The sequence below is a fragment of the Lampetra fluviatilis genome, unplaced genomic scaffold (genome assembly GCF_964198595.1).
Source record: "Lampetra fluviatilis unplaced genomic scaffold, kcLamFluv1.1 SCAFFOLD_302, whole genome shotgun sequence".
NCBI classification, from domain to species: domain Eukaryota; kingdom Metazoa; phylum Chordata; class Hyperoartia; order Petromyzontiformes; family Petromyzontidae; genus Lampetra; species Lampetra fluviatilis.
The window spans coordinates 53,172-78,171 of record NW_027620572.1 but is presented as its reverse complement, the minus strand read 5'-3'; the positions used below and the strand labels follow the sequence as shown (position 1 = coordinate 78,171).

The 25,000-nt window shown below is 63.7% G+C and overlaps 1 protein-coding gene and 1 long non-coding RNA gene across 10 annotated transcripts in view; both read right to left on the bottom strand.

Moving 5' to 3' along the window:
- Nucleotides 1-3,876, bottom strand: part of LOC144954090 (abnormal spindle-like microcephaly-associated protein homolog) — a 31,591-nt gene extending 27,715 nt beyond the window's left edge. For 8 of the 9 annotated variants that reach the window (XM_078884662.1, XM_078884664.1, XM_078884663.1 and 5 more), the window contains exons 1-3: nt 3,792-3,876; nt 1,920-2,074; nt 664-825 (exon numbers count right to left, since the gene is read on the bottom strand). In XM_078884662.1, the coding sequence (XP_078740788.1) occupies nt 664-825; nt 1,920-2,074; nt 3,792-3,825 (351 nt within the window). In that variant the 5' untranslated portion in view covers nt 3,826-3,876. Of the gene's footprint in view, nt 1-507; nt 560-663; nt 826-1,919; nt 2,075-3,791 lie in introns of those variants that run through there. The other variant, XR_013641039.1, reaches the window with a different exon arrangement.
- Nucleotides 3,877-4,014: 138 nt separating this feature from the next.
- Nucleotides 4,015-24,739, bottom strand: LOC144954088 (uncharacterized). The gene is made up of 5 exons (XR_013641038.1): nt 24,701-24,739; nt 20,099-20,206; nt 7,085-7,153; nt 4,406-4,543; nt 4,015-4,095 (listed from the first exon to the last, which is right to left on the bottom strand). It is a non-coding gene; the product is annotated as an uncharacterized LOC144954088 (long non-coding RNA).
- Nucleotides 24,740-25,000: the final 261 nt, after the last annotated feature.

The following is a 25,000-nucleotide window of genomic DNA, read 5'->3' as shown; positions in this document are numbered from 1 at the left end:
TGTGTCTCTGTGTGTGTCTCTGTGTGTGTCTCTGTGTGTGTCTCTGTGTGTGTCTCTGTGTGTGTCTCTGTGTGTGTCTCTGTGTGTGTCTCTGTGTGTGTCTCTGTGTGTGTGTCTGTGTGTGTCTGTGTGTCTGTGAGTTTCTGTGGGTGTCTCTGTGTGTGTCTCTGTGTGTGTCTCTGTGTGTGTCTCTGTGTGTGTCTCTGTGTGTGTCTCTGTGTGTGTCTCTGTGTGTGTCTCTGTGTGTGTCTCTGTGTGTGTCTCCGTGAGTCTCCGTGTGTCTGTGTCTCTGTGTGTGTGTCTGTGTGTCCCCGTGTCTCTCTCTGTGTCTCTCTCTGTCTCTCTACCCACCTGTTTGGCGCTGCCACAGTCTCTGCACAGCGCTGCCAGCAGGCAGCAGCAGCGACTGAACAAGGCCCCCGTGTCTCTCTGTGTGTCTCTGTGTGTCTCTCTGTGTCTCTCTCTCTCTCTCCGTGTCTCTGTGTCTCTCTCTGTCTCTCTACCCACCTGTTTGGCGCTGTCACAGTCCCTGCACAGCGCTGCCAGCAGGCAGCAGCAGCGACTGAACAAGGCCCCCGTGTCTCTCTGTGTGTCTCTGTGTGTCTCTCTGTGTCTCTCTCTCTCTCTCCGTGTCTCTGTGTCTCTCTCTGTCTCTCTACCCACCTGTTTGGCGCTGTCACAGTCCCTGCACAGCGCTGCCAGCAGGCAGCAGCAGCGACTGAACAAGGCTCCGGTGGCGTCCGAGCCCCTGGCCAGCACCAACGTGCGCAGCAGCAGCACCGGCCAACGGCGATCGGCACGCACCGCAGGTGCCGTCACCTCGTACTGACACACAGAGACACACACAGAGACACACACACACACACAGAGACACACACAGAGACACACACACACACAGAGATCACACAGACACACGTACACACACACACACACACAGAGATCACACACACACACACACAGAGACAGACACACACACACAGACACACACACACACAGACACACACACACAGACACACACACACACACAGAGACAGACACACACACACACAGAGACAGACACACACACACACAGAGACAGACACACACACACAGAGACAGACACACACACACAGAGACAGACACACACACACAGAGACAGACACACACACACAGAGACAGACACACACACACAGAGACAGACACACACACACACAGAGACACACACACACAGAGACACACACACACAGAGACACACACACACACACAGACACACACACACACAGAGACACACACACACACACACAGAGACACACACACACACAGAGACACACACACACACAGAGACACACACACACACAGAGACACACACACACACAGAGACACACACACACACAGACACACACACACACACACGTATACACGTGTACACACACACACGTACACACACACACACACGTATACACGTGTACACACACACACGTACACACACACACACACAGAGATCACACAGACACACGTACACACACACACACAGAGATCACACAGACACACGCACACACACACACACACGTATACACACACACAGAGAGATCACACACACACACACACACACGTATACACACACCCACCCACTCACCCACCCACCCACCCACCCACCCACCCACCCACCCACTCACCCACCCACTCACCCACCCACCCACCCACCCACTCACCCACCCACCCACCCACTCACCCACCCACCCACCCACGCACTCACCCACCCACCCACCCACGCACTCACCCACCCACCCACCCACCCACCCACTCACCCACCCACCCACCCACTCACCCACCCACCCACTCACATACCCACCCACCCACCCACTCACCCACCCACCCACCCACCCACTCACCCACCCACCCACCCACTCACCCACTCACCCACTCACCCACCCACCCACCTTGGCCAGGTTGAGCAGCACTGTGACCCCCAGTAGCGAGGCCTCCAGGCTGGGCAGGCTGCGGTTACAGGATCCCAGCAGCGTGAGCAGCTCCGTCACCGCCCCCAGAGACACCAGCGACTCACAGCACTCACGTGACAGGCGCGTGCACACCTCTAGGGGAGGGGGTGAGGGGGGGTGGTGAGGGTGAGGGGGGGGTGAGGGCGGTGAGGGGGGTGAGGGGGGAGGGGGTGGTGAGGGTGAGGGGGGGGGTGAGGGGGGTGAGGGGGGTGGTGGTGGTGAGGGTGGTGGTGGTATGTGTGTCTCTGTGTGTGTGTGTGTGTCTCTGTGTGTGTGTGTGCGTCTCTGTGTGTGTGTGTGCGTCTCTGTGTGTGTGTGCGTCTCTGTGTGTGTGTGCGTCTCTGTGTGTGTGTGCGTCTCTGTGTGTGTGTGCGTCTCTGTGTGTGTGTGCGTCTCTGTGTGTGTGTGCGTCTCTGTGTGTGTGTGCGTCTCTGTGTGTCTCTGTGTGTGTGTGTGTCTGTGTGTGTCTCTGTGTGTGTCTCTGTCTCTGTGTGTGTGTGCGTCTCTGTGTGTGTGTGCGTCTCTGTGTGTGTGTGCGTCTCTGTGTGTGTGTGCGTCTCTGTGTGTGTGTGCGTCTCTGTGTGTGTGTGCGTCTCTGTGTGTGTGTGCGTCTCTGTGTGTGTGTGCGTCTCTGTGTGTGTGTGCCTCTATGTGTGTCTCTGTGTGTGTGTGTGTCTGTGTGTGTGTGTCTCTGTGTGTGTCTCTGTGTGTGTCTCTGTCTCTGTGTGTGTGTCTCTGTGTGTCTCTCTGTGTGTGTGTCTCTGTCTCTGTGTGTGTGTGCGTCTCTGTGTGTGTGTGCGTCTCTGTGTGTGTGCGTCACTATGTGTGTGCGTCTCTGTGTGTGTGTGCGTCTCTGTGTGTGTGTGCGTCTCTGTGTGTGTGTGCGTCTCTGTGTGTGTGTGCGTCTCTGTGTGTGTGTGCGTCTCTGTGTGTGTGTGCGTCTCTGTGTGTGTGTGCGTCTCTGTGTGTGTGTGCCTCTATGTGTGTGTGTGTCTCTGTGTCTCTGTGTGTGTCTCTGTGTGTGTCTCTGTGTGTGTCTCTGTGTGTGTCTCTGTGTGTGTCTCTGTGTGTGTCTCTGTGTGTGTGTGCGTCTCTGTGTGTGTGTGTCACTATGTGTGTGTGTCACTATGTGTGTGTGTGTGTCACTATGTGTGTGTGCGTCTCTGTGTGTGTGTGTGTCACTATGTGTGTGTGTGTCTCTGTGTGTGTGTGCGTCTCTGTGTGTGTGTGCGTCTATGTGTGTGTGTGCGTCTATGTGTGTGTGTGTCTCTGTGTGTGTGTGCGTCTGTGTCTCTGTGTGTGTGTGCGTCTCTGTGTGTGTGCGCCTCTATGTGTGTGTGTGTGTGTCTGTGTGTGTCTCTCTGTGTGTGTATCTCTGTGTGTGTCTGTGTGGGTCTGTGTCTGTGTGTGTGTCTGTGTCTCTGTGTCTCTGTGTCTCTGTGTCTGTGTGTCTGTGTCTGTGTCTGTGTGTGTGTGTCTGTGTGTGTGTGTCTGTGTGTGTGTGTCTGTGTGTGTGTGTCTGTGTGTGTGTGTCTGTGTGTGTGTGTCTGTGTGTGTGTGTGTGTGTGTCTGTGTGTGTGTGTCTGTGTGTGTGTGTGTGTCTGTGTGTGTGTCTGTGTGTGTGTGTGTGTCTGTGTCTGTGTGTGTGTCTGTGTGTGTGTGTGTGTCTGTGTCTGTGTGTGTGTCTGTGTGTGTGTGTCTGTGTGTCTGTGTGTGTGTGTCTGTGTGTGTCTGTGTGTGTGTGTGTGTGTGTCTGTGTGTCTGTGTGTGTCTGTGTGTGTCTGTGTGTGTCTGTGTGTGTGTACAACTCACCCAGGTGGTGCAGTTCCACCAGCACGCCGGACATGTAGCGCTGCCTCAGCTGAGCCAGCGCTGAGTGGGCACGTTGACCCAGCGTGACCGTCCCACTCACCACTCTACCCACCACTCCACCCACACGTCCACCCACACGTCCACCCACACGTCCACCCACACGTCCACCCACCACTCCACCCACCACTCCACCCACCACTCCACCCACCACTCCACCCACACGTCCAGCTGGTGGTGGTGCGGCGCTGTGACGACCAGGACGGGCTGCCAACAGGCGACGGACACAGCGGCCTCTCCACACCGCCTGCGGAGAGAGGGAGTGGTGGGATGACGGTGATCACTCAGTCAGTCAGTCAGTCACTCAGTCAGTCACTCAGGCAGTCAGTCACTCAGTCAGTCACTAACTCACTCAGCCACCCAGTCACCCAGTCACTCAGTCACTCAGTCAGTCACTCAGCCACCCACCCACCCACCCACCCACCACCACCCACCACCACCCCCACCCACCCACCCACCCACCCACCCACCCACCCACTCACCCACTCACCCACTCACCCACTCACCCACCCACCCACCCACCCCACCACCACCACCACCCCCACCCACCCACCCACCTGTATACACACAGTAGCTCTCTTGAGCGTCACCCAACGTCGCCGTGCCGCCAGTCCCCGCACCGCCGCCTGGATGAGGGTGGCTGCCTGCGTCTGGCGCTGGTGCCGCACGACGGACGAGCAGCGTCGCCACCAGCGCTGCGGGAGAGAGACGCGGGGGTCTTTACGTGTGTCCGTGTGTGTCTATGTGTCCGTGTGTGTCTATGTGTCCGTGTGTGCGTGTGTGCGTGTCTGTGTGTGTCTTTATGTGTCTGTCTTTATGTGTGTCCGTGTGCGTCTCTACGTAGACATGTGTCTATCTGTGTGTCTACATAGACATGTATCTATCTGTGTGTGTGTGTCTGTGTGTCTAAGTGTCCGTGTGTGTCTATGTGTGCGTGTCTGTCTATGTGCGTGTCTGTGTTTCTATGTGTGTGTGTCTGTGTGTCTATGTGCGTGTGTCTGTGTGTGTCTGTGTGTCTATGTGTGTGTCTCTGTGTGTCTGTGTCCGTGTGTGTCTCTACGTAGACATGTGTCTATCTGTGTGTGTCGCTACACAGACATGTGTCTATGTGTGTGTGTCTGTGTGTGTGTGTGTGTCTGTGTGTGTGTGTCTGCATAGACATGGGTCTGTGTGTGTGTCTATGTAGAGACACAAAGACGCACAGAGATAGACACCCACCCACCCCCACCACCACCCACCCACCCACACCACCCACACACTCACCCACCCCACTCACCACCACCACCACCACCCCCACCCACTCCCTCACCCACCACCCACTCCCTCACCCACCACCACCCCCCCCACCACCCCCACCACCACCCACCCACCCACCCACCACCACCACCCCCACCCACTCCCTCACCCACCACCACTACCACCCCCACCCACCCCCACCACCACCACCACCACCCCCACTCACCCACCACCACCACCCACTCCCACCACCCCCACCCACTCCCTCACCACCCACTCCCACCACCCACCACCCCCACCCACTCCCACCACCCCCACCACCCCCACCCACCACCCCCACCACCCCCACCCACCACCACCACCCACTCCCACCACCCCCACCACCCACTCCCACCACCCCCACCACCCCCACCCACCACCACCACCACCCCCACTCACCCACCCCCACCCACTCCCACCACCCCCACCACCCCCACCCACCACCCCCACCACCCCCACCCACCCCCACCACCCCCACCCACTCCCTCACCACCCACTCCCTCACCCACCACCACCCCCACCCACTCCCACCACCCCCACCCACTCCCACCACCCCCACCCACTCCCACCACCCCCACCCACTCCCACCACCCCCACCACCCCCACCCACCACCACCACCACCCCCACTCACCCACCCCCACCACCCACTCCCACCACCCACTCCCACCACCCCCACCCACCCCCACCACCCCCACCCACCCCCACCACCCCCACCCACTCCCTCACCACCCACTCCCTCACCCACCACCACCCCCACCCACTCCCACCACCCCCACCCACCCCCACCACCCCCACCCACTCCCACCACCCCCACCCACTCCCACCACCCCCACCCACTCCCACCACCCACTCCCTCACCCCCCACCCACCACCACCACCCACTCCCACCACCCCCACCCACTCCCACCACCCCCACCCACTCCCACCACCCCCACCCACTCCCACCACCCCCACCCACTCCCACCACCCACTCCCACTCCCACCACCCCCACCCACTCCCACCACCCCCACCCACTCCCACCACCCCCACCCACTCCCACCACCCACTCCCTCACCCCCCACCCACCACCACCACCCACTCCCACCACCCCCACCCACTCCCACCACCCCCACCCACTCCCACCACCCCCACCCACTCCCACCACCCCCACCCACTCCCACCACCCCCACCCACTCTCACCACCCCCACCACCCACTCCCTCACCCACCACCCCCACCCACTCACCCCCACCACCCACTCCCACCACCCCCACCCACTCCCACCACCCCCACCCACTCTCACCACCCCCACCCACTCCCACCACCCCCACCCACTCCCACCACCCCCACCCACTCCCACCACCCCCACCCACTCCCACCACCCCCACCCACTCCCACCACCCCCACCCACTCCCACCACCCCCACCCACTCCCACCACCCCCACCCACTCCCACCACCCCCACCCACTCCCACCACCCCCACCCACTCCCACCACCCCCACCCACTCCCACCACCCCCACCCACTCCCACCACCCCCACCCACTCTCACCACCCCCACCCACTCCCACCACCCCCACCCACTCTCACCACCCCCACCACCCACTCCCTCACCCACCACCCCCACCCACTCACCCCCACCACCCACTCCCACCACCCCCACCCACTCCCACCACCCCCACCCACTCTCACCACCCCCACCCACTCCCACCACCCCCACCCACTCCCACCACCCCCACCCACTCCCACCACCCCCACCCACTCCCACCACCCCCACCCACTCCCACCACCCCCACCCACTCCCACCACCCCCACCCACTCCCACCACCCCCACCCACTCCCACCACCCCCACCCACTCCCACCACCCCCACCCACTCCCACCACCCCCACCCACTCCCACCACCCCCACCCACTCTCACCACCCCCACCCACTCTCACCACCCCCACCCACTCCCTCACCCACCACCACCTCCCCCACCCACCTGTATGGTGAGGACCTCTGCCAGGTTCTGTGAGCCTCTGACCAGCGACGGGCTGAGTCTCTCCGCCCTCTGGGTGGGGGGGAGAGGGGGGGGTGGGTGAGTGAGTGGGTGAGTGGGTGGGTGGGTGAGTGGGTGGGTGAGTGGGTGGGAGAGGGGGGGGTGGGTGAGTGAGTGGGTGAGTGGGTGGGTGAGTGGGTGGGTGGGTGGGGGGGGAGAGGGGGGGGTGGGTGGGTGAGTGGGTGGGTGAGTGGGTGGGTGGGAGAGGGGGGGGTGAGTGGGTGAGTGGGTGAGTGGGTGAGTGAGTGGGTGGGTGAGTGGGTGGGGTGAGTGGGTGGGTGGGTGGGGGGGGAGAGGGGGGGGTGGGTGGGTGAGTGGGTGGGTGAGTGGGTGGGTGGGAGAGGGGGGGGTGGGTGGGTGAGTGGGTGAGTGGGTGAGTGGGTGGGTGAGTGGGTGGGTGAGTGGGTGGGTGAGTGGGTGAGTGGGTGGGTGAGTGAGTGGGTGGGTGGGTGAGTGGGTGGGTGAGTGGGTGGGTGGGTGGGTGGGTGAGTGGGTGAGTGGGTGGGTGAGTGGGTGGGTGGGTGGGTGAGTGGGTGGGTGAGTGGGTGGGTGAGTGGGTGGGTGAGTGGGTGAGTGGGTGGGTGGGTGAGTGGGTGGGTGAGTGGGTGGGTGGGTGGGGGGGAGAGGGGGGGGTGGGTGAGTGAGTGGGTGAGTGGGTGGGTGGGTGAGTGGGTGGGTGGGTGGGTGGGGGGGGAGAGGGGGGGGTGGGTGGGTGAGTGGGTGGGTGAGTGGGTGGGTGGGAGTGGGGGGTGGGTGGGGGGGTGGGTGGGTGAGTGGGTGAGTGGGTGGGTGAGTGGGTGGGTGAGTGGGTGGGTGAGTGGGTGAGTGGGTGGGTGAGTGAGTGGGTGGGTGGGTGGGTGAGTAAGTGGGTGGGTGGGTGGGTGAGTAAGTGGGGTGGGTGGGTGGGTGAGTGGGTGAGTGGGTGGGTGAGTGGGTGAGTGGGTGGGTGAGTGGGTGGGTGGGTGAGTGGGTGGGTGGGTGAGTGGGTGAGTGGGTGGGTGAATGGGTGGGTGAGTGGGTGGGTGAGTGGGTGAGTGAGTGGGTGGGTGGGTGAGTAAGTGGGTGGGTGGGTGAGTGGGTGAGTGGGTGGGTGAGTGGGTGGGTGAGTGGGTGGGTGAGTGGGTGGGTGGGTGGGTGGGTGAGTGGGTGGATGGGTGAGTGAGTGGGTGGGTGGGTGGGTGGGTGAGTGGGTGGGTGAGTGGGTGGGTGGGTGGGTGAGTGGGTGGGTCAGTGGGTGGGGTGGGTGAGTGGGTGGGTGAGTGGGTGGGTGGGTGAGTGGGTGGGTGGGTGGGTGAGTAAGTGGGTGGGTGGGTGGGTGAGTGGGTGAGTGAGTGGGTGGGTGAGTGGGTGAGTGGGTGGGTAGGTGAGTGTGTGGGTGGGTGAGTGAGTGGGTGGGTGGGTGAGTGGGTGGGTGGGTGAGTGGGTGGGTGAGTGGGTGGGTGCGTGGGTGGGTGAGTAAGTGGGTGGGTGGGTGAGTGAGTGGGTGGGTGAGTGGGTGGGTGAGTGGGTGGGTGAGTGGGTGAGTGGGTGGGTGAGTGGGTGGGTGGGTGAGTGAGTGGGTGGGTGTGGTGGGTGGGTGGGTGAGTGAGTGAGTGGGTGGGTGGGTGGGTGGGTGAGTAAGTGGGTGGGTGAGTGGGTGAGTGGGTGGGTGAGTGGGTGGGTGAGTGGGTGGGTAGGTGAGTGTGTGGGTGGGTGAGTGAGTGGGTGAGTGAGTGGGTGGGTGGGTGAGTGAGTGGGTGGGTGAGTGGGTGGGTGCGTGGGTGGGTGAGTAAGTGGGTGGGTGGGTGAGTGGGTGGGTGAGTGGGTGGGTGAGTGGGTGGGTGGGTGAGTGAGTGGGTGGGTGGGTGGGTGGGTGGGTGAGTGAGTGGGTGGGTGAGTGGGTGGGTGGGTGGGTGAGTGAGTGGGTGGGTGGGTGAGTGGGTGAGTGAGTGGGTGGGTGGGTGAGTAAGTGGGTGGGTGGGTGAGTGGGTGAGTGGGTGGGTGAGTGGGTGGGTGAGTGGGTGGGTGAGTGGGTGGGTGGGTGGGTGGGTGAGTGGGTGGATGGGTGAGTGAGTGGGTGGGTGGGTGGGTGGGTGAGTGGGTGGGTGAGTGGGTGGGTGGGTGGGTGAGTGGGTGGGTCAGTGGGTGGGTGGGTGAGTGGGTGGGTGAGTGGGTGGGTGGGTGAGTGGGTGGGTGGGTGGGTGAGTAAGTGGGTGGGTGGGTGGGTGAGTGGGTGAGTGAGTGGGTGGGTGAGTGGGTGAGTGGGTGGGTAGGTGAGTGTGTGGGTGGGTGAGTGAGTGGGTGGGTGGGTGAGTGGGTGGGTGGGTGAGTGGGTGGGTGAGTGGGTGGGTGCGTGGGTGGGTGAGTAAGTGGGTGGGTGGGTGAGTGAGTGGGTGGGTGAGTGGGTGGGTGAGTGGGTGGGTGAGTGAGTGGGTGGTGGGTGGGTGAGTGAGTGGGTGGGTGAGTGGGTGGGTGGGTGAGTGGGTGGGTGAGTGGGTGGGTGAGTGGGTGAGTGGGTGGGTGAGTGGGTGGGTGGGTGAGTGAGTGGGTGGGTGAGTGGGTGGGTGGGTGGGTGAGTGGGTGGGTGAGTGGGTGGGTGGGTGAGTGGGTGAGTGAGTGGGTGGGTGGGTGGGGTGAGTGAGTGGGTGGGTGAGTGGGTGGGTGGGTGAGTGGGTGAGTGGGTGGGTGGGTGAGTGGGTGAGTGAGTGGGTGGGTGAGTGGGTGGGTGAGTGGGTGGGTGAGTGGGTGGGTGGGTGAGTGGGTGGGTGAGTGGGTGGGTGGGTGGGTGGGAGAAGGGGGGGTGGGTGGGTGAGTGGGTGGGTGAGTGGGTGGGTGGGTGGGTGGGGGGGAGAAGGGGGGGTGGGTGGGTGGGGTGAGTGGGTGGGTGAGTGAGTGGGTGGGTGAGTGGGTGGGTGGGTGAGTGGGTGGGTGAGTGGGTGGGTGGGTGGGTGAGTGGGTGGGTGAGTGAGTGAGTGAGTGGGTGGGTGAGTGAGTGAGTGGGTGGGTGAGTGAGTGGGTGGGTGAGTGAGTAAGTGGGTGGGTGGGTGAGTGGGTGGGTGAGTGGGTGGGTGGGTGGGTGGGTGGGTGAGTGAGTGAGTGGGTGGGTGGGTGAGTGGGTGAGTGGGTGAGTGGGTGGGTGAGTGAGTGAGTGAGTGAGTGAGTGGGTGGGTGAGTGAGTGGGTGGGTGGGTGAGTGAGTGAGTGAGTGGGTGGGTGAGTGAGTGGGTGGGTGGGTGAGTGAGTGAGTGGGTGGGTGAGTGGGTGGGTGGGTGGGTGAGTGAGTGGGTGAGTGGGTGAGTGGGTGAGTGGGTGAGTGAGTGGGTGGGTGGGTGGGTGGGTGAGTAAGTGGGTGGGTGAGTGGGTGGGTGAGTGGGTGGGTGAGTGGGTGGGTGGGTGAGTGGGTGGGTGGGTGAGTGGGTGGGTGAGTGGGTGGGTGGGTGAGTGGGTGAGTGGGTGGGTGGGTGAGTGGGTGGGTGAGTGGGTGAGTGAGTGAGTGGGTGGGTGGGTGGGTGAGTGGGTGGGTGGGTGAGTAAGTGAGTGGGTGGGTGGGTGAGTGGGTGGGTGAGTGGGTGGGTGGGTGAGTGGGTGGGTGAGTGGGTGAGTGGGTGGGTGAGTGGGTGGGTGAGTGGGAGAGGGGGGGGTGGGTGGGTGGGTGAGTGGGTGGGTGGGTGAGTGGGTGGGTGAGTGGGTGGGTGAGTGGGTGGGTGGGTGAGTGGGTGAGTGGGTGGGTGAGTGGGTGGGTGGGTGGGTGGGTGGGTGAGTGAGTGGGTGGGTGGGTGAGTAAGTGGGTGGGTGGGTGAGTGGGTGGGTGGGTGAGTGGGTGAGTGGGTGAGTGGGTGGGTGAGTGGGTGGGTGAGTGGGTGGGTGGGTGAGTGGGTGGGTGAGTGAGTGGGTGGGTGGGTAAGTGGGTGAGTAAGTGGGTGGGTGGGTGAGTGGGTGAGTGGGTGGGTGGGTGAGTGGGTGAGTGGGTGGGTGAGTGGGTGGGTGAGTGGGTGGGTGAGTGGGTGGGTGAGTGGGTGAGTGAGTGAGTGGGTGAGTGGGTGGGTGAGTGGGTGGGTGGGTGAGAAAGTGGGTGGGTGAGTGGGTGGGTGAGTGGGTGGGTGAGTGGGTGGGTGGGTGAGTGGGTGGGTGAGTGAGTGAGTGAGTGAGTGGGTGGGTGAGTGGGTGGGTGAGTGGGTGGGTGGGTGAGTGGGTGGGTGGGTGGGTGAGTGGGTGGGTGGGTGAGGGGGGGGTGGGTGGGTGAGTGGGTGGGTGGGTGAGTGGGTGGGTGGGTGAGTGGGTGAGTGAGTAGGTGGGTGAGTGGGTGGGTGAGTGAGTGGGTGGGTAGGTGGGTGGGTGAGTGAGTGGGTGGGTGAGTGGGTGGGTGAGTAAGTGGGTGGGTGGGTGGGTGAGTAAGTGGGTGGGTGGGTGGGTGAGTGGGTGAGTGGGTGGGTGAGTGGGTGAGTGGGTGGGTGAGTGGGTGAGTGGGTGGGTGGGTGGGTGAGTGGGTGGGTGGGTGGGTGAGTGGGTGAGTGGGTGGGTGAGTGGGTGGGGGGGAGAGGGGGGGGTGGGTGGGTGGGTGAGTGGGTGGGTGGGTGAGTGGGTGGGTGGGTGAGTGGGTGGGTGAGTGGGTGAGTGGGTGGGTGGGTGGGTGAGTGAGTAGGTGGGTGAGTGGGTGAGTGGGTGGGTGGGTGAGTGGGTGGGTGGGTGAGTGAGTGGGTGGGTGGGTGGGTGGGTGAGTGAGTGGGTGAGTGGGTGGGTGGGTGAGTGGGTGGGTGAGTGAGTGGGTGGGTAGGTGAGTGTGTGGGTGGGTGAGTGAGTGGGTGGGTGGGTGAGTGGGTGGGTGGGTGAGTGGGTGGGTGCGTGGGTGGGTGAGTAAGTGGGTGGGTGGGTGAGTGAGTGGGTGGGTGAGTGGGTGGGTGGGTGGGTGGGTGAGTGAGTGAGTGGGTGGGTGAGTGGGTGAGTGGGTGGGTGGGTGAGTGGGTGGGTGGGTGAGTGAGTGGGTGAGTGGGTGAGTGAGTGAGTGAGTGAGTGGGTGAGTGGGTGGGTGGGTGAGTGGGTGGGTGGGTGAGTGGGTGGGTGAGTGGGTGGGTGGGTGAGTGGGTGAGTGGGTGGGTGAGTGGGTGGGTGAGTGGGTGGGTGAGTGGGTGAGTGGGTGAGTGAGTGGGTGGGTGAGTGGGTGAGTGAGTGGGTGGGTGAGTGGGTGGGTGAGTGAGTGGGTGAGTGAGTGGGTGGGTGGGTGGGTGAGTGGGTGAGTGGGTGGGTGAGTGGGTGGGTGGGTGGGTGGGGGGGAGAGGGGGGGGTGGGTGGGTGGGTGGGTGAGTGGGTGGGTGAGTGGGTGAGTGAGTGGGTGGGTGAGTGGGTGGGTGAGTGGGTGGGTGAGTGGGTGGGTGAGTGGGTGGGTGAGTGGGTGAGTGGGTGGGTGAGTGGGTGGGTGGGTGAGTGGGTGGGTGAGTGGGTGAGTGAGTGGGTGGGTGGGTGGGTGAGTGAGTGAGTGGGTGGGTGGGTGAGTGGGTGGGTGGGTGAGTGAGTGGGTGGGTGAGTAAGTGGGTGGGTGGGTGAGTAAGTGGGTGGGTGAGTAAGTGGGTGGGTGGGTGAGTAAGTGGGTGGGTGGGTGAGTGGGTGAGTGGGTGAGTGGGTGAGTGGGTGAGTGAGTGAGTGGGTGGGTGGGTGAGTGAGTGGGTGGGTGGGTGGGTTGGTGAGTGAGTGGGTGGGTGGGTGAGTGGGTGGGTGGGTGAGTGGGTGAGTGGGTGGGTGAGTGGGTGAGTGGGTGGGTGAGTGGGTGGGTGAGTGAGTGGGTGGGTGAGTGAGTGGGTGGGTGAGTGAGTGGGTGGGTGGGTGAGTGGGTGGGTGGGTGAGTGGGTGAGTGGGTGAGTGAGTGGGTGGGTGAGTAAGTGGGTGGGTGGGTGAGTGGGTGGGTGGGTGAGTGGGTGGGTGGGTGAGTGGGTGGGTGAGTGGGTGGGTGAGTGGGTGGGTGAGTGGGTGAGTGGGTGGGTGAGTGGGTGAGTGAGTGAGTGAGTGGGTGGGTGGGTGGGTGGGTGAGTGAGTGGGTGGGTGGGTGAGTGGGTGGGTGAGTAAGTGGGTGGGTGGGTGAGTGGGTGGGTGGGTGGGTGAGTGGGTGAGTGGGTGAGTGAGTGAGTGGGTGGGTGAGTGAGTGGGTGGGTGGGTGAGTGGGTGGGTGGGTGAGTGGGTGGGTGGGTGAGTGAGTGGGTGGGTGAGTGGGTGAGTGAGTGAGTGAGTGGGTGGGTGGGTGAGTGAGTGGGTGGGTGGGTGAGTGGGTGGGTGAGTGAGTGAGTGAGTGGGTGGGTGGGTGGGTGAGTGGGTGGGTGAGTGGGTGGGTGGGTGAGTGGGTGAGTGGGTGGGTGGGTGAGTGGGTGGGTGAGTGGGTGGGTGAGTGAGTGGGTGGGTGCGTGGGTGGGTGAGTAAGTGGGTGGGTGAGTGAGTGAGTGGGTGGGTGGGTGGGTGAGTGAGTGAGTGAGTGGGTGGGTGGGTGGGTGGGTGGGTGAGTGAGTGAGTGGGTGGGTGGGTGAGTGAGTGAGTGAGTGAGTGGGTGGGTGAGTGGGTGAGTGAGTGGGTGGGTGGGTGAGTAAGTGGGTGGGTGGGTGGGTGAGTAAGTGGGTGGGTGGGTGAGTAAGTGGGTGGGTGGGTGAGTGGGTGGGTGGGTGAGTGGGTGGGTGGGTGAGTGGGTGGGTGAGTGAGTGAGTGGGTGGGTGGGTGAGTGAGTGAGTGAGTGGGTGAGTGGGTGGGTGAGTGGGTGGGTGAGTGGGTGAGTAAGTGGGTGGGTGGGTGAGTGGGTGGGTGAGTGGGTGGGTGGGTGGGTGAGTGGGTGGGTGAGTAGGTGAGTGGGTGAGTGGGTGAGTGGGTGGGTGGGTGGGTGAGTGAGTAGGTGGGTGGGTGGGTGGGTGGGTGAGTGAGTGAGTGGGTGGGTGAGTGAGTGGGTGGGTGAGTGAGTGGGTGAGTGGGTGGGTGGGTGAGTGGGTGGGTGAGTGGGTGGGAGAGGGGGGGGTGGGTGGGTGGGTGAGTGGGTGGGTGAGTGGGTGAGTGGGTGGGTGGGTGAGTGGGTGGGTGGGTGGGTGGGTGGGTGGGTGGGTGGGTGGGTGAGTGAGTGGGTGGGTGAGTGAGTGGGTGGGTGGGTGGGTGAGTAAGTGGGTGGGTGGGTGGGTGAGTGGGTGAGTGGGTGGGTGAGTGGGTGGGTGAGTGGGTGGGTGGGTGAGTGAGTGGGTGGGGGGGTGGGTGGGTAAGTGGGTGGGTGGGTGAGTAAGTGGGTGGGTGAGTGGGTGGGTGAGTGGGTGGGTGGGTGGGTGAGTGGGTGGGTGGGTGGTGAGTGGGTGGGTGAGTGGGTGAGTGAGTGAGTGGGTGGGTGGGTGGGTGGGTGGGTGGGTGAGTGAGTGAGTGGGTGGGTGAGTGGGTGGGTGGGTGAGTAAGTGGGTGGGTGGGTGAGTGGGTGGGTGAGTGGGTGGGTGAGTGGGTGGGTGAGTGAGTGAGTGGGTGGGTGGGGTGGGTGGGTGAGTGGGTGAGTGGGTGAGTGGGTGGGTGAGTGGGTGGGTGGGTGAGTGGGTGGGTGAGTGGGTGGGTGGGTGGGGGGGAGAGGGGGGGGTGGGTGGGTGGGTGAGTGGGTGGGTGAGTGGGTGGGTGAGTGGGTGGGTGGGTGAGTGAGTGAGTGGGTGGGTGGGTGGGTGAGTAGGTGGGTGAGTGGGTGGGTGAGTGAGTGGGTGGGTGGGTAGGTGGGTGGGTGAGTGAGTGGGTGGGTGAGTGGGTGGGTGAGTGAGTGGGTGAGTGGGTGGGTGAGTAAGTGGGTGGGTGGGTGGGTGAGTGGGTGGGTGAGTGGGTGAGTGGGTGGGTGAGTGGGTGAGTGGGTGGGTGAGTGGGTGAGTGGGTGGGTGGGTGAGTGAGTGGGTGGGTGAGTGGGTGGGTGAGTGAGTGGGTGGGTGGGTGAGTGGGTGAGTGGGTGGGTGAGTGGGTGAGTGGGTGGGTGAGTGGGTGGGTGAGTGGGTGAGTGGGTGAGTGAGTGAGTAGGTGGGTGAGTGAGTGGGTGGGTGGGTGGGTGGGTGGGTGAGTGGGTGGGTGGGTGAGTGAGTGGGTGGGTGAGTGGGTGGGTGAGTAAGTGGGTGGGTGAGTGGGTGGGTGAGTGGGTGAGTGGGTGGGTGAGTGGGTGAGTGGGTGGGTGAGTGGGTGAGTGGGTGGGTGGGTGAGTGAGTGTGTGGGTGGGTGAGTGGGTGGGTGGGTGGGTGGGTGGGTGAGTAAGTGGGTGGGTGGGTGGGTGAGTGGGTGGGTGAGTGGGTGGGTGGGTGGGTGAGTGAGTGGGTGGGTGGGTGAGTGGGTGGGTGAGTGGGTGGGTGGGTGGGTGAGTAAGTGGGTGGGTGAGTGGGTGGGTGAGTGGGTGCGTGAGTGGGTGGGTGAGTGGGTGGGTGGGTGGGTGAGTGGGTGGGTGAGTGGGTGGGTGAGTGGGTGGGTGAGTGGGTGAGTGAGTGGGTGGGTGAGTAAGTGGGTGAGTGAGTGAGTGGGTGGGTGGATGGGTGAGTGGGTGGGTGGGTGGGTGAGTGGGTGGGTGGGTGAGTGAGTGAGTGAGTGGGTGGGTGAGTGGGTGGGTGGGTGAGTGAGTGGGTGGGTGGGTGGGTGAGTAAGTGGGTGGGTGGGTGGGTGAGTGGGTGAGTGGGTGGGTGGGTGAGTGGGTGGGTGGGTGAGTGAGTGGGTGGGTGGGTGGGTGAGTGAGTGGGTGAGTGGGTGGGTGAGTGGGTGGGTGGGTGGGTGGGTGAGTGGGTGGGTGAGTGGGGGGGAGAGGGGGGGGTGGGTGGGTGAGTGGGTGGGTGGGTGAGTGGGTGGGTGGGTGAGTGGGTGGGTGGGGGGGAGAGGGGGGGGTGGGTGGGTGGGTGGGTGAGTGGGTGAGTGGGTGGGTGAGTGGGTGGGTGGGTGGGTGGGTGGGTGAGTGAGTGGGTGGGTGGGTGGGTGAGTAAGTGGGTGGGTGGGTAAGTGGGTGGGTGGGTGAGTAAGTGGGTGGGTGGGTGAGTAAGTGGGTGGGTGGGTGAGTGGGTGGGTGGGTGAGTGGGTGGGTGAGTGGGTGGGTGAGTGGGTGAGTGGGTGGGTGAGTGGGTGAGTGGGTGGGTGCGTGGGTGGGTGGGTGGGTGAGTGAGTGGGTGAGTGGGTGGGTGGGTGAGTGGGTGAGTGAGTGGGTGGGTGAGTGAGTGGGTGAGTGGGTGGGGGTGGGTGAGTGGGTGGGTGGGTGGGTGAGTGGGTGAGTGAGTGGGTGGGTGAGTGGGTGGGTGAGTGGGTGGGTGAGTGAGTGGGTGGGTGGGTGGGTGAGTAAGTGGGTGGGTGGGTGAGTGGGTGGGTGGGTGAGTGGGTGAGTGGGTGGGTGAGTGGGTGGGTGGGTGAGTGGGTGGGTGAGTGGGTGGGTGAGTGGGTGGGTGGGTGGGTGAGTGAGTGGGTGGGTGGGTGAGTGAGTAGGTGGGTGGGTGGGTGAGTGGGTGGGTGAGTGGGTGGGTGGGTGAGTAGGTGGGTGAGTGGGTGAGTGAGTGGGTGGGTGGGTGGGTGAGTGAGTGGGTGAGTGGGTGGGTGGGTGAGTGGGTGGGTGAGTGGGTGGGTGAGTGAGTGGGTGGGTGAGTGAGTGAGTGGGTGAGTGGGTGGGTGGGTGGGTGGGTAAGTGGGTGGGTGGGTGGGTGAGTGGGTGGGTGAGTGGGTGGGTGAGTGGGTGGGTGGGTGAGTGGGTGGGGTGGGTGAATGAGTGGGTGGGTGAGTGGGTGGGTGAGTGGGTGGGTGGGTGAGTGAGTGGGTGGGTGGGTGGGTGAGTAAGTGGGTGAGTGAGTGAGTGGGTGGGTGGGTGAGTGGGTGGGTGGGTGAGTGGGGTGGGTGAGTGGGTGGGTGGGTGAGTGGGTGGGTGGGTGGGTGGGGGGGAGAGGGGGGGGTGGGTGGGTGGGTGGGGGGGAGAGGGGGGGGTGGGTGGGTGAGTGAGTGGGTGGGTGGGTGAGTGGGTGGGTGAATGAGTGGGTGGGTGAGTGGGTGAGTGAGTGAGTGGGTGAGTGGGTGAGTGAGTGAGTGGGTGAGTGGGTGAGTGGGTGGGTGAGTGGGTGGGTGAGTGGGTGGGTGGGTGAGTGAGTGGGTGGGTGAGTGGGTGGGTGGGTGAGTAAGTGGGTGAGTGGGTGGGTGAGTGGGTGGGTGAGTGGGTGAGTGGGTAGGTGAGTGGGTGAGTGGGTGAGTGGGTGAGTGGGTGGGTGAGTGGGTGGGTGGGTGGGTGAGTGAGTAGGTGGGTGGGTGGGTGAGTGAGTGAGTGAGTGGGTGGGTGAGTGAGTGGGTGGGTGAGTGAGTGGGTGGGTGAGTGAGTGGGTGGGTGGGTGGGTGAGTAAGTGGGTGGGTGGGTGGGTGAGTGGGTGGGTGAGTGGGTGGGTGGGTGAGTGAGTGGGTGGGGGGGTGGGTGGGTAAGTGGGTGGGTGGGTGGGTGAGTAAGTGGGTGGGTGAGTGGGTGGGTGAGTGGGTGGGTGGGTGGGTGAGTGGGTGGGTGGGTGAGTGGGTGGGTGGGTGAGTGGGTGGGTGGGTGAGTGGGTGAGTGAGTGAGTGGGTGGGTGGGTGGGTGAGTGAGTGAGTGAGTGAGTGGGTGGGTGAGTGGGTGGGTGGGTGAGTAAGTGGGTGGGTGAGTAAGTGGGTGGGTGGGTGAGTGGGTGGGTGAGTGGGTGGGTGAGTGAGTGAGTGGGTGGGTGGGTGGGTGAGTGGGTGAGTGGGTGAGTGGGTGGGTGAGTGGGTGGGTGGGTGAGTGGGTGGGTGAGTGGGTGGGTGGGTGGGGGGGAGAGGGGGGGGTGGGTGGGTGGGTGAGTGGGTGGGTGAGTGGGTGGGTGGGTGAGTGGGTGGGTGAGTGAGTGAGTGAGTGAGTGGGTGGGTGGGTGAGTGGGTGGGTGGGTGGGTGAGTAGGTGGGTGAGTGGGTGGGTGGGTGAGTGGGGTGGGTGAGTGAGTGAGTGAGTGGGTGGGTGGGTGAGTGGGTGGGTGGGTGGGTGAGTGGGTGGGTGAGTGAGTGGGTGGGTGGGTAGGTGGGTAGGTGGGTGGGTGAGTGAGTGGGTGGGTGAGTGGGTGGGTGAGTGAGTGGGTGAGTGGGTGGGTGAGTAAGTGGGTGGGTGGGTGAGTGGGTGGGTGAGTGGGTGAGTGGGTGGGGTGAATGGGTGAGTGGGTGGGTGGGTGAGTGAGTGGGTGGGTGAGTGGGTGGTGAGTGAGTGAGTGAGTGGGTGGGTGGGTGAGTGGGTGAGTGGGTGGGTGAGTGGGTGGGTGGGTGGGTGAGTGGGTGGGTGAGTGGGTGGGTGGGTGGGTGAGTGAGTGGGTGGGGTGGGTGAGTGGGTGGGTGAGTGGGTGGGTGAGTGAGTAGGTGGGTGAGTGGGTGGGTGGGTGAGTGAGTGGGTGGGTGAGTGGGTGGGTGGGTGAGTGAGTGGGTGGGTGAGTGGGTGGGTGAGTAAGTGGGTGGGTGGGTGGGTGAGTGGGTGGGTGAGTGGGTGAGTGGGTGAGTGGGTGGGTGGGTGGGGTGAGTGGGTGGGTGGGTGGGTGAGTGGGTGAGTGGGTGGGTGAGTGGGTGAGTGAGTGGGTGGGTGGGTGAGTGAGTGGGTGGGTGAGTGGGTGGGTGGGTGGGTGGGTGAGTGAGTGGGTGGGTGGGTGAGTGGGTGGGTGGGTGGGTGAGTAAGTGGGTGGGTGGGTGAGTGGGTGGGTGAGTGGGTGGGTGGGTGAGTGAGTGGGTGGGTGAGTGGGTGGGTGAGTGGGTGGGTGGGTGGGTGAGTAAGTGGGTGGGTGAGTGGGTGGGTGAGTGGGTGCGTGAGTGGGTGGGTGAGTGGGTGGGTGGGTGAGTGGGTGGGTGAGTGGGTGGGTGAGTGGGTGGGTGAGTGGGTGAGTGGGTGAGTGAGTGGGTGGGTGCGTGGGTGAGTAAGTGGGTGAGTGAGTGAGTGAGTGGGTGGGTGGATGGGTGAGTGGGTGGGTGGGTGGGTGGGTGAGTGGGTGGGTGGGTGAGTGAGTGAGTGAGTGGGTGGGTGAGTAAGTGGGTGAGTGGGTGGGTGAGTGGGTGGGTGGGTGAGTGGGTGGGTGAGTGGGTAGGTGAGTGGGTGGGTGGGTGAGTGAGTGGGTGGGTGGGTGAGTGGGTGGGTGAGTGGGTGGGTGGGTGAGTGGGTGGGTGGGTGAGTGGGTGGGTGAGTGGGTGAGTGAGTGGGTGGGTGAGTGGGTGGGTGGGTGAGTGGGTGGGTGAGTGGGTGGGTGAGTGGGTGGGTGGGTGAGTGGGTGGGTGGGTGGGGGGGAGAGGGGGGGGTGGGTGGGTGGGTGGGTGGGGGGAGAGGGGGGGGGTGGGTGGGTGGGGGGGAGAGGGGGGGGTGGGTGGGTGGGTGGGTGGGGGGGAGAGGGGGGGGTGGGTGGGTGGGTGGGTGGGGGGGAGAGGGGGGGGTGGGTGGGTGGGTGGGTGGGTGGGTGAGTGGGTGAGTGAGTGAGTGGGTGGGTGGGTGGGTGGGTGAGTGGGTGGGTGGGTGAGTGAGTGGGTGAGTGAGTGGGTGAGTGGGTGGGTGAGTGGGTGGGTGAGTGAGTGGGTGGGTGGGTGGGTGGGTGGGTGAGTGGGTGGGTGGGTGGGTGAGTGAGTGAGTGGGTGGGTGGGTGAGTGGGTGGGGGGGGAGAGGGGGGGGTGGGTGGGTGGGTGAGTGGGTGGGTGGGTGGGTGGGTGGGTGAGTGGGTGGGTGAGTGGGTGAGGGGGGGGGGAGGGAAGGGAGGGACACACGCACACACACGCACACACGCACGCACACGCGCGCACACACACACGCACGCACTCACACACACACAGACACACGCACGCACACACACACACGCACACACACACGCACACAGACACGCACGCACACACACACACACACAGGCACGCACGCACACACACACACACACAGGCACGCACGCACACACACACGCACGCACACACACACGTACACACACACACACACACGTACACACGCACACACACACACGTGTATGTGTGTAGGTGTGTGTGTGTGTGTGTACCTGGAGTTGGCGTCTCCTCCACGCAGCCTGTAGGAGCCGCGCTGCACGGCACTCCACAGACTCCTCCAGCAGTCGGGCGCACAGGTAGCTCACAAACAGCATCAACACCTGGTGAGTGGGGGGGGTGAGGGGGTGAGTGAGGGGGTGAGTGACAGGGTGGGTGAGTGAGAGGGTGAGTGGGTGGGTGGGTGAGGGAGAGGGTGAGTGAGAGGGTGGGTGATTGAGAGGGTGGGTGGGTGAGAGGGTGAGGGGTGAGTGGGTGGGTGGGTGAGGGAGAGGGTGAGTGAGAGGGTGGGTGAGTGAGAGGGTGAGAGGGTGGGTGAGTGAGAGGGTGAGAGGGTGAGTGGGTGCGTGGGTGAGTGAGAGGGTGGGTAGGTGAGAGGGTGAGGGGTGAGTGGGTGGGTGGGTGAGGGAGAGGGTGAGTGAGAGGGTGGGTGAGCGAGAGGGTGAGAGGGTGGGTGAGTGAGAGGGTGAGAGGGTGAGTGGGTGGGTGGGTGAGGGAGAGGGTGAGTGAGAGGGTGGGTGAGTGAGAGGGTGAGAGGGTGGGTGAGTGAGAGGGAGAGAGGGTGGGTGAGTGAGAGGGTGAAAGGGTGAGTGGGTGGGTGGGTGAAGGAGAGGGTGAGTGAGAGGGTGGGTGAGTGAGAGGGTGGGTAGGTGAGAGGGTGAGGGGTGGGTGGGTGGGTGGGTGAGGGTGAGTGAGAGGGTGGGTGAGCGAGAGGGTGAGAGGGTGGGTGAGTGAGAGGGTGAGAGGGTGAGTGGGTGGGTGGGTGAGGGAGAGGGTGAGTGAGAGGGTGGGTGAGTGAGAGGGTGAGAGGGTGGGTGAGTGAGAGGGTGAGAGGGTGAGTGGGTGGGTGGGTGAGGGAGAGGGTGAGTGAGAGGGTGGGTGAGCGAGAGGGTGAGAGGGTGGGTGAGAGGGTGAGTGGGGGGGTGAGGGGGTGAGTGAGGGGGTGGGTGAGTGAGGGGGTGAGTGAGTGAGTGGGTGGGTAAGTGATTGAGGGGGTGGTGGGTGAGTGAGTGGGTGGGTGGGTGAGCGGGCGAGCGGGCGAGTGAGCGAGCGGGCGAGTGAGCGAGTGAGCGGGCGAGTGAGCGAGCGGGCGCCACCTTCTTGTCTGGGATGGTGTTGGCCACTTCTTCAGGGTGAGCGGGTGAGTGGGTGAGTGGGTGAGTGAGTGAGTGAGTGAGTGGGTGAGTGAGTGGGTGAGCGAGTGAGTGAGTGAGTGAGTGGGTGGGTAAGTGATTGAGTGGGTGAGTGAGTGAGTGAGTGGGTGAGTGAGCGAAGCGAGCGAGTGATTGAGGGGGGTGAGTGGGGTGAGTGAGTGGGTGAGTGAGTGGGTGAGGGGGTGAGTGAGGGGGTGGGTGAGTGAGTGGGTGGGTGGGTGAGTGGGTGGGTGAGTGGGTGGGTAGGTGATGGGGTGGGTGAGTGAGTGAGTGGGTGGGTGGGTGAGTGAGTGAGTGGGTGGGTGGGTGAGCGAGCGAGCGAGCGAGCGGTGCGAGCGAGCGCCACCTTCTTGTCTGGGATAGTGTTGGCCACTTCTTCAGGGTGAGCGGGTGAGTGGGTGAGTGAGTGAGTGAGCGAGCGAGCGAGCGAGCGAGCGGGTGGGTGAGTGGGTGGGTAAGTGATTGAGGGGGTGAGTGGGTGAGTGAGTGAGCGAGCGAGCGAGTGAGTGAGTGAGTGAGCGAGCGAGCGAGTGGGTGGGTGGGTGAGTGGGTGGGTAAGTGATTGAGGGGGTGAGTGGGTGAGTGAGTGAGCGAGCGAGTGAGTGAGTGAGTGAGCGAGCGAGCGGGTGGGTGGGTGAGTGATTGAGGGGGTGAGTGGGTGAGTGAGTGGGTGAGCGAGTGAGCGAGTGAGTGGGTGAGTGAGTGGGTGGGTGGGTGAGTGGGTGGGTGGGTGAGTGATTGAGGGGGTGAGTGAGCGAGTGAGCGAGTGAGTGAGCGAGTGGGTGGGTGGGTAAGTGATTGAGGGGGTGAGTGAGCGAGTGAGCGAGTGAGTGAGCGAGTGGGTGGGTGGGTAAGTGATTGAGGGGGTGAGTGGGTGAGTGAGCGAGTGAGTGAGTGAGCGAGCGAGCGAGCGAGTGGGTGGGTGGGTGAGTGGGTGGGTAAGTGATTGAGGGGGGGTGAGTGAGTGAGTGAGTGAGTGAGTGAGTGAGCGAGCGAGCGAGTGGGTGGGTGGGTGAGTGGGTGGGTAAGTGATTGAGGGGGTGAGTGGGTGAGTGAGTGAGCGAGCGAGTGAGTGAGTGAGTGAGCGAGCGAGCGGGTGGGTGGGTGAGTGAGTGGGTGGGTGGGTGAGTGGGTGGGTGGGTGAGTGGGTGGGTGGGCGAGTGAGCGAGTGAGTGGGTGAGTGAGTGGGTGGGTGGGTGAGTGGGTGGGTGGGTGAGTGATTGAGGGGGTGAGTGAGCGAAGTGAGCGAGTGAGTGAGCGAGTGGGTGGGTGGGTAAGTGATTGAGGGGGTGAGTGAGCGAGTGAGCGAGTGAGTGAGCGAGTGGGTGGGTGGGTAAGTGATTGAGGGGGTGAGTGGGTGAGTGAGCGAGTGAGTGAGTGAGCGAGCGAGCGAGCGAGTGGGTGGGTGGGTGAGTGGGTGGGTAAGTGATTGAGGGGGTGAGTGAGTGAGTGAGTGAGCGAGCGAGCGAGTGGGTGGGTGGGTGAGTGGGTGGGTAAGTGATTGAGGGGGTGAGTGGGTGAGTGAGTGAGAGTGAGCGAGCGAGCGAGCGAGCGGGTGGGTGAGTGGGTGGGTAAGTGATTGAGGGGGTGAGTGGGTGAGTGAGTGAGCGAGCGAGTGAGTGAGTGAGCGAGCGAGCGAGCGAGCGGGTGGGTGAGTGGGTGGGTAAGTGATTGAGGGGGTGAGTGGGTGAGTGAGTGGGTGAGCGAGTGAGCGAGTGAGTGGGTGAGTGAGTGGGTGGGTGGGTGAGTGGGTGGGTGGGTGAGTGGGTGGGTGGGTAAGTGATTGAGGGGGTGAGTGAGCGAGTGAGCGAGTGAGTGAGCGAGTGGGTGGGTGGGTAAGTGATTGAGGGGGTGAGTGGGTGAGTGAGCGAGTGAGCGAGCGAGCGAGCGAGCGAGCGAGCGAGCGGGTGGGTGGGTGAGTGGGTGGGTAAGTGATTGAGGGGGTGAGTGAGTGAGTGAGTGAGCGAGCGAGTGGGTGAGTGGGTGGGTGGGTGGGTGAGTAAGTGATTGAGGGGGTGAGTGAGTGGGTGAGTGAGTGAGTGAGTGAGCGAGTGGGTGGGTGAGTGATTGAGGGGGTGAGTGGGTGAGTGAGTGGGTGAGTGAGTGGGTGAGTGAGTGGGTGAGTAGGTGGGTGGGTGAGTGGGTAAGTGATTGAGGGGGTGAGTGGGTGAGTGGGTGAGTGAGTGGGTGGGTGGGTAAGTGATTGAGGGGGTGAGTGGGTGAGTGGGTGAGTGAGTGAGTGAGCGAGTGAGTGAGCGAGTGAGTGAGTGGGTGGGTGGGTGGGTAAGTGATTGAGGGGGTGAGTGGGTGAGTGAGCGAGTGAGTGAGTGAGCGAGCGAGCGAGTGGGTGGGTGGGTGAGTGGGTGGGTAAGTGATTGAGGGGGTGAGTGGGTGAGTGAGTGGGTGAGTGAGTGAGTGAGTGAGCGGGTGGGTGGGTGGGTGGGTGAGTAAGTGATTGAGGGGGTGAGTGGGTGAGTGAGTGGGTGAGTGAGTGAGTGAGTGAGTGAGTGAGCGAGCGAGTGGGTGGGTGGGTGGGTGAGTGATTGAGGGGGGTGAGTGGGTGAGTGAGTGGGTGAGTGAGTGGGTGAGTGAGTGGGTGAGTAGGTGGGTGGGTGAGTGGGTAAGTGATTGAGGGGGTGAGTGGGTGAGTGGGTGAGTGAGTGGGTGGGTGGGTAAGTGATTGAGGGGGTGAGTGGGTGAGTGGGTGAGTGAGTGAGTGAGCGAGTGAGTGAGCGAGTGAGTGAGTGGGTGGGTGGGTGGGTAAGTGATTGAGGGGGTGAGTGGGTGAGTGAGTGGGTGAGCGAGTGAGCGAGTGAGTGGGTGAGTGAGTGGGTGGGTGGGTGAGTGGGTGGGTGGGTAAGTGATTGAGGGGGTGAGTGGGTGAGTGAGCGAGTGAGTGAGTGAGTGGGTGGGTGGGTAAGTGATTGAGGGGGTGAGTGGGTGAGTGAGCGAGTGAGTGAGCGAGCGAGCGAGCGAGTGAGCGCCACCTTCTTATCCGGGATGGTGTTGGCCACTTCTTCAGGGTGAGCGGGTGAGCGGGTGAGTGGGTGAGTGAGTGAGTGAGTGGGTGGGTGGGTAAGTGATTGAGGGGGTGAGTGGGTGAGTGAGTGAGTGAGTGAGTGAGTGAGCGAGTGAGCGAGTGAGCGAGTGAGCGAGTGAGCGAGTGAGCGAGTGAGCGAGCGAGCGAGTGGGCGGGTGGGTAAGTGAGTGAGTGGGTGAGTGAGCGAAGTGAGCGAGCGAGTGGGTGAGTGAGTGGGTGAGTGGGTGGGTAAGTGATTGAGTGAGTGAGCGAGTGAGTGGGTGAGTGAGCGAGCGAGTGAGTGAGCGAGTGGGTGAGTGGGTGGGTGGGTAAGTGATTGAGGGGGTGAGTGGGTGAGTGAGCGAGTGAGTGAGCGAGTGAGTGAGCGAGTGAGCGAAGTGAGCGAGCGAGCGAGCGAGCGCCACCTTCTTGTCCGGGATGGTGTTGGCCACTTCTTCAGGGTGAGTGAGCGAGTGAGTGAGTGAGTGGGTGAGCGAGCGAGTGAGTGAGTGGGTGAGCGAGTGAGTGAGTGAGTGAGCGAGCGAGTGGGTGGGTGGGTGAGTGATTGAGGGGGGTGAGTGGGTGAGTGAGTGGGTGAGTGAGTGGGTGAGTGAGTGGGTGAGTAGGTGGGTGGGTGAGTGGGTAAGTGATTGAGGGGGTGAGTGGGTGAGTGGGTGAGTGAGTGGGTGGGTGGGTAAGTGATTGAGGGGGTGAGTGGGTGAGTG